This window comes from Ruditapes philippinarum, unplaced genomic scaffold (genome assembly GCF_026571515.1).
Source record: "Ruditapes philippinarum isolate M1 unplaced genomic scaffold, ASM2657151v2 ctg3889_1_1_1_1, whole genome shotgun sequence".
Classification (NCBI taxonomy): Eukaryota; Metazoa; Mollusca; class Bivalvia; order Venerida; family Veneridae; genus Ruditapes; species Ruditapes philippinarum.
The window spans coordinates 5,162-19,900 of record NW_026861388.1 but is presented as its reverse complement, the minus strand read 5'-3'; the positions used below and the strand labels follow the sequence as shown (position 1 = coordinate 19,900).

General features: G+C 31.2%; 2 protein-coding genes across 2 annotated transcripts; both read left to right on the top strand.

Moving 5' to 3' along the window:
- Window positions 1–778: 778 nt before the first annotated feature.
- On the top strand, window positions 779–3,053 carry LOC132715453 (uncharacterized). The gene is made up of 2 exons (XM_060698456.1): window positions 779–1,014; window positions 2,086–3,053. Exons 1-2 carry the CDS (start codon window positions 984–986, stop codon window positions 3,051–3,053), a joined length of 999 nt encoding a protein of 332 aa, XP_060554439.1. The 5' UTR covers window positions 779–983.
- A 6,875-nt stretch (window positions 3,054–9,928) lies between these two features.
- Window positions 9,929–13,612, top strand: LOC132715454 (protein mab-21-like). Its single transcript, XM_060698457.1, has 2 exons — window positions 9,929–10,150; window positions 11,523–13,612. The coding sequence occupies exons 1-2, from the start codon at window positions 10,120–10,122 to the stop codon at window positions 12,725–12,727; spliced, it is 1,236 nt and encodes a 411-aa protein (XP_060554440.1). The 5' UTR covers window positions 9,929–10,119; the 3' UTR covers window positions 12,728–13,612.
- Window positions 13,613–14,739: the final 1,127 nt, after the last annotated feature.

Sequence of the window (14,739 nt, the reverse complement as noted above, 5' to 3'; positions counted from 1 at the left end):
ACACAGATTTAACATTTGATGATCTTCATCTTGGCATAAAAAAGGAAAAAAGCAAGACTAAAATTGTCCGATTGCTGAATGGATGAATACATATCTACAAGCCTCCGCGTGCACGCGGCGTCTTACAAATAAAACACAGCGAAAATGTTGAGAATAAATTTATGCACTGGTGAGTACGTTCCAAAACTTTTGATTAGTCATTATTAAGCTAGAAGTTTAGAACTTTATTCTTGACCTGTAATGTGAAATGGTCAAACGCGTGCATTCATCATCAACATTTTTAAGTTCTTACGTTAAAGGCCCATTAAGGCACCATAATGCCATCATTTTATTATTTTCATTTTCATCATTTCCCAAAATCTTTTCGTTTTTTGGTATCTTGTTACAGTGTTCAAATATTTACTCATTGGCCATATTGATGAACCATCTTTTGCTCTTTGGCAATTGGTATAATTACAGTAATTTTGTATGGAAGAAAACATTCTACCTTGTTTACAGTTTTGCTACATTTACGATACATTGCTGCACATTTAGATCTACTTTTTTCAGTTTTCGAACATCTAACATGTTCTAAACATCTAACATGTTCAACATTGTTAAACACATATTTGGCCGTTATAAAGAATAACAAATACTGATTTCTAACGCATAATGTGCCTTTAAGGTAAAATGTTTTTATTTTCTCACTACGAATGCTTGACATATACCAGATGATATTGATATTTGTTTTTTTTATGTTAATTAGAAAAGCGGTGTGTCATACATGTTCACGCGTGACTGTGCATTGATCATGCGAAAAAAATCGTGTAAGACAGTCGATTATTTACAAGCTTTAAAAGCCGATTTACAAAAGTAAATAAATGATGATTTATTTGAAATACTGCAATTTCTTTTGGACAAAAACTAATTTTAAACATATGGGATGAAATAGTGTTACTAGCGTATCATATGAAATAATTGTTTAATGTGAGGAAAGGATTATCATGTCATCCGAAAGGGTCATTTATTGTAGAGGTGAGTTACCACTATTAACGTTCTTTTTTTAAAACCAGTTTTGCTCTGGGATGTGATTTGTACTTTTGATGCGTTATTTTGTCATAGTATCTTGGTAGAGCTATTATCAGACCTTTGTGTAGTATTTTACAGATGACACATGCAGACTAAAATTGTATCAACATATGCTCACGAGACCTTATCAAATACAAATTATAAACTGTTGGCAAAATGTGATTTCAGTTGTACTTCAGAAGTAACAATTATTTATAGGAACAGAACAATGAACATCATACAAAAATGTATATATCTACGTAGTAAAGCGGGCCGCTTTAGAGAGAACCAGAATGTTTTTTTTTTACGTTTTATTGAAGGTAATTAGGCCTCAATTACATTATGGTTTCAGAGCATTTTTGATGCTTAACACTTGAATAAAGAAGCGCTGAATGTAAATTGTAGCATTATTTGTCATAAAAGCAGTATTTAAACAAAGTAGTATTGAATTCCATACACTATAAATGCAATTATTGCCAAGATGCTATAGAAGCGAATCATGTTATGTATTTGTCCAATAAGTATAATTTTGGAAACTATATTAAGACTACGGTGTCGTAAATTTTTTATTTCGTTTTTACCCGCGATGAACGATTGTACGATCGTGAAAACGCGATGGTATGATGACACGATGATGGAAACACGATGGTGAAATTGCGATGTTATATCGCGTTTTCATCATCGTATTATCGCGACTTTACCATAATACCATCGTGTTTTTAAAATATTTTTAAAGGTAAATTTATGTTATATTATGAAATAATTATGTCCCGGGCAATGCAAATTTTGACCATATGGTCTTGATTTAAATAAAGAAGCGATCTAGTAGTATGCCACTTCTCAAAAAAAATTGAAAAAGTATTTAAAGGTAAAAAAATTGTAAAGTGAACAAAGAAAATAATTTTTACATTGCAAACAGCAATCACCAAAAAGAGGTTAAAATTTGCAAAAATAGTCATGATGTTCGAATTTAACGTTGACATTGCGCTTTATTTCTTACACTTTGCTTGTATAGGATTTTAATTTATTTAATTTCAGATGTTTCAGAACAAGAAAGAATCAGGAATAGAACTGCAAATGGACTTTTATTGAAAATTTATGGCAATAAAGAAGCGGGTGGATATAATAGAAGAGATAAATATGGAAATTATATGTATTGTAATGAGCGAACGGACTGCAGAATTGCTATTGAGGAGCTTCTTTGCACCGATATATTAGACTATGTAAAACGGAAAGATCCTCGATTTAGCGGAAAGGTGCATGGTGTCGGAAGTTGTTTCGCTGGAGTGTCTGTTTTATCAAATGAGGCCGATCTTCTGTTTATGCTAGATATTGAAGGGGTTCTTGAAGAAGACAAGGAAAGACCGGGTTATGCAAAATATCGCCTTTCAGACCAATGCTTAGAAAACTGGAAAGATTGTGTAACGGACGATGGATATCTGATGTCAAAAAAATTGTCAGCAATGTTTTACTTCTATGTAGATGACGCTTTAAATTCCGGTTTGCATAGAAAGTTACCTTTGCTAGAAACTAGATTCATTCCAACCGTTTGCTTATCAGGCCTCGGGACAATAGCAACAACCCTAACGGTAACGTACAACAATTCAGTTATTATTGACGTCGATTTAGTATTAGCAATAAATTGCAAAGGGTTACCATCATTAGCAACCGCAACGTGGCTTAAAGGAAACGCAGAGTGGCCTAACTCTGAAATTGTTTCAAAAATAAAAGCGTCCGGATATCAGCTTGTTTCAAAAGCACCTTATACCCTCACTGACGATGAACAATCGACGATGTGGAGAATCTCTTTTTCTCTGGCTGAAACCATGCTGATACAGGACCTAGATACAAGGATCGGTTTTAGCACCAAACTATGTTATGGTTTGGTTAGATTTTTCAACTTGTGCTTCTTAGCTCCCCGCGATAGGAATTCAAAGCCGTTTATGAAATCGTATTACTTGAAGATAAAATGGTTGTATGAATGTCAAAATACCCAAACGAAATGACATGGGCTTCTGAAAAGTTGGCGGAACGATTTCTGTCAATATACCAGCAAGTGTACAACATGTTAGAAGAGGAAAAACTCCCCGATTTTTGTCATGCCGTCCGTGAATATTATGACTTATAAAATAAGTGATGGCATAAAAAATGAAGTAGGCCATTTGCTAGATGACCCTGTAAAAACTTTTGAAGACTGGCTGTATGACGGAAAACATTCCCTTTTTGATAATAGGCTTGTTTAAATGATGGGGGGGGGGGGGCAATAACAAAACAAGGGATTTGTATATATTAATTTATGTTTAAATAAACATTAAATTATGTTTAAACAAACAGCTGAGCTGGTTAAATTTATGTACTTGTGGCACAAGCTCTTGATTCATATAGGTTGATTTCCCCAGTTCCCAAACCCCTGTCCGAAACGTGTTTTCTCTTTATTACTTATAAATGACTCAATAGGCTATCTAATCTAATTTAGGAAGTAAGCTATTAACAGAAAATGAAAAGAATATCTGCGCACGGACTGTAATTGACAATTAAAGCATACAATTATACCATTCGTATATCTGAAGCCAAGTTTCAGTTAATTAAGTGTAAGGTTTATGTGACTGTTTGGTCAAATGTTTGTTTCATTATCCTTGCCATAAGCTACTTGTCGCGCGTTTCAGTAGCACTCCGGGTATCTCCAGGTATTCACCAAGGCTAAACAACATGTATAATGTGCTTCGTGGTTTAATTCAAAGGTTTTAAACATGTTAAAACAATGTAAAACAAAATCATAGCACTGTTAGGAATTTCAAACTATTCAAAATGTCAATACCATTTTCAATAGATCTATTTAAACTGATACTCATCAAACTTTTTAAAATGTCTTTACGTAATTGTATAATGTGCGTCATTTTTAAAAATAGACAGCCTTTATATATGAATATGTTTTTGAATTTTTTAACTGACTTAACATATTCAGTAGATGTTAAACGTTCAAGCTAACTACTATTAAATCATTTATCTTGTGACCTAAAATTCCCGAATCTTTTACAGTGGTACACTTCTGTATCTAAACATTGTGCAATTGGGTCATTTAGTGTACCCTATGATTTTATGTTGTGTCATAAATATTTTCATTTATTACGTCATTTACAGCCTTATATTGGTCAATAATCGAGCTGGCAGCATTTAAGTTGTAAGGGGAGATAACCCTGACATCAATATTAAATCTGTCTGTTGTAGTAGCAGCACTTGTTTCAGATAAATGAAATAGCCACAGTTGTACATTTTATTTATATAGTTTTATACATATTTTGGCTATGTAAGTAGTTTTCAGACTTATTTATTAATATAACATTTACTTTCAAAAGAAACAATTACATAAATATATTTATTATAGGGTTTACTGGAAACTTAAGCATTTTTGTGTATTTAATAGACGCAGCTCTTTATCCGAAATGTTATCTTATTTGTTGTCTTCTTGTAAACATTATCATGTCAAATTATGTTTTATTTCATGATTTATCTTTATTTCATTGAAAAAAGATATGAATATTTTTGAAACTTGCCCTTCACATGAAAAGGTTAACTTATCCTTTTATAAAAATAAATCTTAAATAAAAACATTAAACACTCAACTCGCTTAAAAACACATTATATCTCAGAAACGAAACACATTTTCACTTCGTTAGAAAGAGCAAACATGAGTTTAACAACATTCAAATAATGGCTTTAGAGCTTGCTCGTGTTAAATATGAAATTATTTGTCATAAAAGTAATAAAATGTAAACAAAGTAGTATTTTGACTTCCATACAACATACTAAATCACTGTAGCTAGACTAATTGCCATTAGGCAATAGAAGAAAAAGTAAGGTAAAGAGTATCTTTTTGATAACTATGAAAATGCTCCAGAAACAAAAAGCTTTTCAGAAATAGAAATAGAAGTACCTTTGGGGTATAAGGTCCAGGAAACCGAGAGCTGTTTTATAATGTCATAATATGGATGTTATATTAATTTGCTAGAAAACATATCATCTGCTATTCTGTTTGGAAGGTTAATCTATTACGACGAAACGTCATTAACAGCGAAAAAGATTTTGCTACTAATTGTGCACAGTAGTTTATTTGGGGCGATATTAATTGGAGTAAACGCTATAATTTATTTAAGCTATATATAAAAATTTCCTCTCATCTGCGTCCTTTCATCTGCGTTTTCTTGCGTCAGGTAAATCGCTTATAAATGCACCAAAAAATGTAACGTTTGCATCATCAACAAAATGTATACTGAGATCTAAAGAAATTGAGATAAACACGAGTAATTTATGACAGGATCTGTTTCTAACTTTATGCTTTAAACAACAATAATTAAAAGTACAACAGGCAAGTATTTTAAAATTATATGAACGTTTAGAGGTTAATAAATTTCTGTATTTCTTTGCAATTTATTGTAATTTTGGAAAGGTAAACTTTTTTTATAAGGTCTACTTTTACATACGATTTTTTAAGAAAATGGTATTGACAACTGTACCTCTCCTTTAAACCAACATGTCCAGTCTCTAAGAATGACTCTTTAGATCGAGTTCAAAGCTGTCTTGCGGAAAGAGTAACATGGATGAACAATAATATGTTAAAAATCAATGCTGACAAAACAGAAGTAATTATATTAACATCTCAGAGAAACCAACAGCATGTTGAGACCATAACTGTGACTATCGGAGATGAAAACATAAAACCATCAAATAGTGTAAGAAATCTTGGTGCTGTATTGGACAACAACATGACCCTGGAAAAGCACATTAACTCAGTTTGTAGATCTTGTTATGGACAACTACGCCAGATTGGTCATATAAGGAAATACCTAAATACTGATGCAACAAAATCTTTAGTGCATTCTTTAGTCATCTCACGCATGGATTACTGTAATGCACTTTTATATGGTGTACCTAAAACGACATTGAATAAACTACAACATCTTCAAAACACTGCTGCCCGCATCATCACAGGAACATCCAGATTTGAACATATCACTCCAGTATTGAAGAAACTACACTGGATTCCTGTGGTTTATCGAGTAGATTTTAAAATCCTTATGCAAACTTATAAAGCCCTACATGACCAGTCACCAATTTACCTTAAACATTTACTGGCGCTATATCAACCAACAAGAAACTTAAGATCAAAGAACTGTTCAAAGCAAATTGTTGTTGCCAAAAGTAGGACTGTAAGATATGGTGAACGCAGTTTCTCTTCGGTGGCACCTAAACTGTGGAATCCTCTCCCAGACAGTATCAGAGACTCAAAAACAGTAGATGTTTTTAAGAAATCTTTAAAAACACATTTTTTTCAGAAAATTTATAGTAACTAACTGTGCTGTATTTGTCATCACTATGAATTGGCGTGCTGTCTTTTGTTATTAGATATATGGGTACACATTTGAAATATAATAGTCTATTTTTGAATCACATTTCCATTATTAATTACTGTTTTTATCAAATTGGATTTAGATTTCAGTTGTCTTATCTTGATTTGTATTTTTTTTTTTAATTTTAATATTTTTAACGTTTCTCTTTATTTTATTTTCAAGTCTTAGATTATTCTTCATGTACATTTTTTATTTGATCGACTGAGTTTTAGACTTTTAGATTAATCATGGTATATTTTATATTTTGTAAATGTATACATAAATGTGTGTTATTATTTTTATTACTTTTTTTTGTTTTTAAAGTCATTGTAAATGTATATAATTCCATTGTAAAGCGCCTTTGAACATTTTATTTTTTGAGAAGGGCGCTATAGAAATGTGGTAATTATTATTATTATTATCTACAGTGTCGTAAAACACTTATGTATATATTTTATTAAGATATGAATTATTTGCTACATTGTCTTTTGTAAAGAGATCTATTATAAAGTATGTTTGTTCTGGAGTAAATGGGGTTTTATAAAGCAATGGGGATGATTCCATGTAGCCAGCTTCATTTTTATTCTAACACTGTCAAGAGTGACACATCTGAGATATTGTTTATTTTACACCTGTCTTCGAAAGTACGTAAAATGCTTATCTTGCTGTTTACAATGAGCAAGAGAGATGGGTGTATCGAAGTAAAAGTGATGATTTTCTCAAATCGCTTCAAAGTGCTTTTCATGATAACATTTCCGCCAAGTACAGTATAGTAATTAAAATAGAAGTACATGTAGAAAGCCTTTTTTTCACCAAGATGTACTTTTGCCTGAATGATAAGTATACGCATAAGAAAAACAGGCAAAGATGAATGAGAAACATACTTGGAAATAAATTGAAAATCGTATTTTTGTGTTTTTCTTAGCCCGAATACAATGAAAGTCGTTACAAAGCTTTTTATAATTTTTAGTCATATAAGTAGAATAAATATTCTGGAAAAACGGAGTGAGCGAATGATCTGAAACGTAATACAAAGGTCATTGGTGTAGACCAACGTCAAATGCAACATTAACAAGATTTTAAGCAGTGTCATTGAACCTCTAAATATAAAAAGAAAATGGGATTTTATTTTAAGTCTACTACTATATTTGTTAAAAGCTTTATCTGAAAAATACTTGAAAAAAATTAAAAACAGTAAAAATATGATATTTTCATAAAATTGTGGTCGCTTCTGAGCGATTTGGAACATAAAATATCTACGTAATTTATTATACATGAATATTGTTCGTTAACAGAATAACAGCTATAAATATACCAACTAGAAACTTCTGAAATGTTAAAACCTCAACTGAACGAGAAGTCAAAACATGTCAGTTAAGATAAATAAGATGACTGAAAAGAAAAGCATGACACTGTATTAAAACAAAATTTTATGTGAATATCATAAACATCTCTTGAATAGAGATTTTTTTCATATAAGAACGTAGGAATATACAAGTTTGGTCGCAATAAAAGTATATATCAAATTGATATTTTGACTACAATGCGCAATATGGCTGGCAAATGAGATCTTAGAAATAATATAATTTGATATAATTATTTATTTAGGAAGTACATCTGTCAGGGAGATAGATTATCCTGTTATTCTAGAAATACGTAAAATTACAGTAAGTAACAATCTGATTGAAAAGGTCATTTCTTTGTTCCTCTTTATTTACTTTTTATGTAATAAAACAGGTGCAAAGAAATGGGCTTTAATCATTATTTTTGTTTATAAAGGGTTCTTCACTCGGTGCTTTCAGTGATAATTAAACGTTATCACATGTTAGCTGTGTCATAATCGAATCTTAAATGTTGATGTTTAAAGTAGGACGAGATTATCTTTATAAAACATCAATATATTTAACATATTTTAAAGCAATAAAGTCAACTGTCGACTTTTATCTTAAAATGAGCGGTCCAAATTCAAAGCAGGAAGTGTCCATTTTTCAAAGTCGGAAAGTTATTAAAGTAGGACGTTTTCACGAAAAAATGTATACTTTGGAGCAATTAAGGAAAGCCTAAGCTCTTTGTAATTATATCTGCATTTAAAAAATATAAATTCAAGGTATGTTGTGTTTATCACGTAAAATTACATGAACAAAAGTTATATGGAGAAAAAGTTAACTGTAAAAGCAAAGTTACAAGACATCTTTCATATTTGGATGGAATCCTGCTATAGTGCTATACATGTGTTACCTTAGAACATATCTAATTTTGGTACTAACTTTGATTATGAGTATAACTAATATATGGTTTTCTCTAATGTTTTTTTCTTTCTAATATAGCTTTTTAAAATGAATTATTACATTTTAATTCTCACGCATTATAGCATTTGTTCTTGAAACTTTACGATGAAAAATGCAATAATTCTTAGCCTAGACTCCTCGCTCAATATAGTTCTTTATCATTTAATGGTTAAGTACTTGAATTTATAATAAAATTTATGTAATCAAATAAGCAATGTCTTCTTCTACTTCATCGCCTTCCTCCTCCTCTTCTTATTATTGTTATCATTATTACAATGGGAGATAACTGTTTTGTATAAGTGATATTATATTTTTGCGTAACACATGCAATGAAGCGTTTACTTAAATATGACTATGATCAATCAAACTACATTTCAAACAAAAGTTTAAGGGTGCTCATTTGAAACTTCTGATACTTTTACATCCCAGCTTTCATTGTGAAATACTCAATCAATGACAAGTTTGTTTCTAAATATGAAACAAATAAATCAATGTAATGTTCATGAGAAATCATAAACAAGTCATTTGAGGGATGACGCAGTAGAACAAAAAATGAAATAGTATTAAAACAAAACAACAAATGTACATACAAAGAATATTTGTATTTACAAAAGAAACACTTGAATAAATATTATTTTCAACAAAGTGGCAATACAATTAAATACAGTATTAAGCTGTAATTTGTGTTGCTTAACAAAGAGGACTTTGTATGTTGCCCAATTGGTTTAATTGCATGACTCATGATCCACTGTTATATGTTTTTGATGCATTATGTTATATAACAATGCATTCATTCCAACAAACTAGCATAATGTATTACCAAACAAACATATTTTAATACCTTAACAACTAAACATTCTTTAGGTTTTTATAATTATGACCACCACTAAATTAATAAGAATTTTTTATTGCACTAAAGTGTATTAAAAAGCGTATTGACAGAGATCGATTATTTATCATTTCTTAAAATTCAAGTATTTATTGATATAATTAACTAATTTGTTCTAAACATCTTTAACACATATTTGGCCTTTATAAAGAATAAAATATATTGATTTCTAAGGCATAATGTGCCTTTAACATAACAGACATTTATTTCTCGCTACTAAAACTTGACATATACCAGAGGATATTATTATTTGTTTTTTATGTTTATTACAAATCTATGTGTCATACATGTTCACGCGTGACTGTGCATTTAACAAGCGCAAAAGGATCTTATGAGACAGTCGATATTTAATAACTTCAAAAGCCGATTTACAAAAGTTAATAAGTGATTATTCATATGAAATACTGCAATTCTATTGGACAAACCTGCTTCAAACATATTGGAAGAAATAAATAATGTTACTAGTATATCATATGAATTAATTGTTTAATGTGAGGAAAGGATTATCATGTCATCCGAAAGGGTCATTTATTGTAGAGGTGAGTTACAACTATTAACGTTCTTTTTTTAAACCAGTTTTGCTCGGGGGTGTGTTTTGTTCTATTGATCCGGTTATTTTGTCATAGTATCTTGGTAATGCCATTATCAGACCTTTTTGTATGGTTTTACAGATGACACATGCAGACTTAAATTGTATCAACATATGCTCACGAGACCTTATCAAATACATGTGCAGGTTATAAATTGTTATTAATAAAATTGTACCATGTAAGCAAAATGTGATTTCAGTAGTACTACTAGAAAGTAACAAATATTTATAAGAACAGAACAATGAACATCATACAAAAATGTATATATTAACATAGTAAAGCGGGCCGCTTTAGAGACAATCCGAGTGTTTTTTGACGTTTTATTGAAAGTAATTAGGCCTCAGAAAAACATTACATTTACATTATGGTACAGAGCAATTTTGATGCTTAACACTTGAAAAAAAAACAAGCGCTGAGTGTAACATTATTTGTCAAAAAAAGCAGCTAAATGTAAACAAAATAATATTTTGAATTCCGTACACTATAAATGTACTTATTGTCAAAATGAAAAAGAAGCGAAAAGTGTTTTGTATTTGTCCAATAAGTGTACTTTTGGAAACTATATCAAGACTACGGTGTTCCGTTTTGATAATCCTAATTTTTTTATTTCATTTTTACCCGCGATGCACGATTGTACGATGGTTAAAACGCGATGGTATGATGACACGATGATGAAAACGCGATGGAACGATGATGGAAACACGATGTTATATCGCGTTTTCATCATCGTATCATCGCAACTCTACCATCTTAATATCGTGATTTTAATATTTTTAAAGGTATTTATGTTATGTTATGAAATAATTAAGTCCCGGGCGATGCCAATTTTGACCATATCGTCTTGATTTAAAGAAAGAAGCGATCTCCAGATTCATGCTACTTTTCAAGGAAATTTTGAAAATATATTTAAAGGTAAAATATTGTAAAGTGAACAAAGGAAATAATTTAAAATTGCAAACAGATTGGCTCATCTGGAGGCATGCAGCTTTAAGGTCTACTAACAATGCTGCATACCAAATTCTAATGTCTGGACCTTGTACTTTTGAAAAAGATTGTTTAATATTCATTTAGCTCCTACGTCCCAGATAATTAATAAATCATAACCATTTGAACAGCTTATATATTGCTTCATTTGATGAACCCATCAGTCTCACTTGAGGACGACGGACGACGATCATGATAGTCGTGAAACATACTTCTTTGGTTCTATACCGATGACAAGCCTCGCCATTACATTTTGCTTGATTTAAAATTAAGCGTTGATATTGCGCTTTGTTTCGTACACTTTGTTTGTATATGATTTTCATTTATTACATTTCAGATGTTTCAGAACGAGAAAGAATCAGGAATAGAACTGCAAATGGACTTTTATTGAAAATTTATGGCAATAAAGAAGCGGGTGGATATAATAGAAGAGATAAATATGGAAACTATATGTATTGTAATGAGCGAACGGACTGCAGAATAGCTATTGAGGAGTTTCTTTGCACCGATATATTAGATTATGTAAAACGGAAAGATCCTCGATTTAGCGGAAAGGTGCATGGTGTCGGAAGTTGTTTCGCTGGAGTGTCTGTTTTATCAAATGAGGCCGATCTTCTGTTTATGCTAGATATTGAAGGGGTTCTTGTAGAAGACAAGGAAAGACCGGGTTATGCAAAATATCGCATTTCAGACCAATGCTTAGAAAACTGGAAAGATTGTGTAACGGATGATGGATATCTGATGTCAAAGAAATTGTCAGCAATGTTTTACCACTATGTAGATGACGCTTTAAAATCCGGTTTGCATAGAAAGTTACCTTTGCTAGAAACTAGATTCCTTCCAACCGTTTGCTTATCAGGCCTCGGGACAATAGCAACAACTCTAACGGTAACGTACAACAATTCAGTTATTATTGACGTCGATTTAGTATTAGCAATAAATTGCAAAGGGCTACCATCATTAGCAAACGCAACGTGGCTTCAAGGAAACGCAGAGTGGCCTAACTCTGAAATTGTTTCAAAAATAAAAGCGTCCGGATATCAGCTTGTTTCAAAAGAACCGTTTCCCCTAACTGACGAAGAACAAACGACGATCTGGAGAATCTCCTTTTCTCTGGCTGAAACCATGCTGATACAGGACCTAGATACAAGGATCGGTTTTAGCACCAAACTATGTTACGGTTTGGTTAAATTTTTCAACTTGTGCTTCTTAGCTCCTCGCGCTAGGGATAAAACGCCGCTCATGAAATCGTATTACTTGAAGATAATATGGTTGTATGAATGTCAAAAATACCCAGACGAAATGGCATGGGCTTCCGAAAAGTTGGCGGAACGATTTCTGTCAATATACCAGCAAGTGTACAACATGTTAGAAGAGGAAAAACTCCCCGATTTTTTCATGCCGTCCGTGAATATTATGACGTATAAAATAAGTGGTATCGTAAAAAATGAAATACGAAATTTGCTAGATGACCCTGTAAAAACTTTTGAAGACTGGCTGTATGACGGAAAATATTCTCTTTTTGATAATAGGCTTGTTTAAACGAGAAGGAAAAGAAGGAAAGCAAAAAAGTTATATTTATTTATGTTTAAAAAATGGAATTGCTTTAATTTATGTACTTGTGGCACACACTCTGATTCATATAGGTTGCTTTTAACCCCTGCCCCAAACGTGTGTTCTCTTTATTTTTGCATGTATAAAAAGTAAATGGAAATTGACTAATCTAATCTAATTTAGGAAGTAAAAAAAAGTAAAAGCTATTAATAAAAAACGAAAAGCATATCTACACACGGACTTTAATTAAAGTCCGTGATCTGACATTTGAATTAACAATTTAAATATATTTTAGATAAGCTTGGTTATTTCGAGTGGTTTGGGAATTCATTAATACGGAAGAGGTGAATAATCATGATTTTTATCCAGTATCACTCTTGCAGCACGTATTTATTTATCTTGTTTGTATGTATGAACTACTATTATACCATACCAAAGTACTCATTCCTAATCAAAAACTGGGTGGATATATGCAATGAACTAATTTTTTCGCATATCTAAACTGAAATAAAGTTTCATTTGGAGGAATAAAGTTAATTTAGAGATTTTTTCATAAAGACTATCATTCTGGGTTTGCCAAGTAAGGTTTAGGTCCAAGTTTGGTCCAATGCTTGTTTCATTATCCTTGTCACAAGGGACTTGTCGCGCGTTTCAGTAGCACTACGGGTTTCTCCAGGTATCCACCCAGGCTAAACAATATTTTTAATGCGCTTGTTATGCGGTTTTAATCAAAGGTGTGTTAAACATGTTAAAACAATATAAAACAAAATCATAGCACTGTTAGGATTTTCAAAATTTTCATAATCATTATTGCCATTCTCAATTGATTTATTTAAACTTATACTCATCAAACTTTCTAAACTGTCTGTACGTAATTATATTATATGGGTCATTTCATATAAACATCCTATACATGAATATGATTTTTTGTGAGAAAAAATTTAACTGACATAACTTATTCAGAAAGATTTAAAACCGTTCAAAGCAACTATTTTTAAAAATTCATTTTTTCTTGGGGAATTAATTTTTGGGAATTTTTAACAGGGGGTACAATTTGTTTTAATATTAGGGGTCCGTTTTGATCTATATTTAAACATTGTGCAATAGGGTCATTTACTGTATCTTGTGTCATAAAATGTTTCATTTATTACGTCATTTACAGTCTTATATTGGTCAATAATCGAGTTGGCAACACTGTTTTGAAAGCATTTAAGTTTTAGGGGAAATAACCCTGACATTATCAATATCAAATATGTCTATTGTAGTAGCAGCACTTGTTTCAGATAAATGAAATAGCCACAGTTGTACATTTAATAAGTTTTATACATATTTTGGTTATGTAAGCATAGTTTTCTGACTCATTTATAATGAATTTTAACCCTTTTAAACTTATTAAAAAAAACGACCCAAAAATTTTTTTGGATTTCATAAAATTTTTAAAAATCCCCAAACAAATTTAAAAAAAATAATTGGCAAAACGCCGGTGGGGCGGGGGTCGTTTTTATTGGGAAGGGTTTTTCTTTTTTGGGCCTAGGGAAAAGGGAGCTGTTATTTTTTTAGCAGTTAATTTAAATTTGAGTTAATTAGTTTTATTTTGATTCTTTAAAAATCAATTTAAAAAAATATGTTGTTTTTATTTGTTTTTAAAATTTAATTTTTATAAAAAAAAGCAGGGTGCATTGTGATATTTTTTTTAAACAAAATTTGCGGGGGCCTCATTTTAAAACAGTTTTCCCCTTTAGTTTTATTGACAATACTAAAGCCCGGATTTCGAATATCGTTGTGGTCTACATTGATGCCGTAACCATTTCGTTCATTCTTTTATATATTTCAAAATTTTCTTACAAGAAGAAAAAGTTCACCTGCAAAAGAGTATAAGGATAGGTAATGGACTGTTGCTAAACGATTATCCTATTGATTTTATCCATATTACGTTGATCTGTTGCACAGAATGGTTGTTTTTTTACAAAGTGTACCAGTATCCGGATGTTGAAAGCTAT

Coding starts and splice junctions, on each gene's coding strand:
- LOC132715454 (XM_060698457.1), top strand. CDS start 10,120: ATGTCATCCGAAAGGGTCATTTATTGTAGAG. Junction 10,151..11,522: donor AAGGGTCATTTATTGTAGAG/GTGAGTTACAAC, acceptor ATTACATTTCAG/ATGTTTCAGAACGAGAAAGA.
- LOC132715453 (XM_060698456.1), top strand. CDS start 984: ATGTCATCCGAAAGGGTCATTTATTGTAGAG. Junction 1,015..2,085: donor AAGGGTCATTTATTGTAGAG/GTGAGTTACCAC, acceptor ATTTAATTTCAG/ATGTTTCAGAACAAGAAAGA.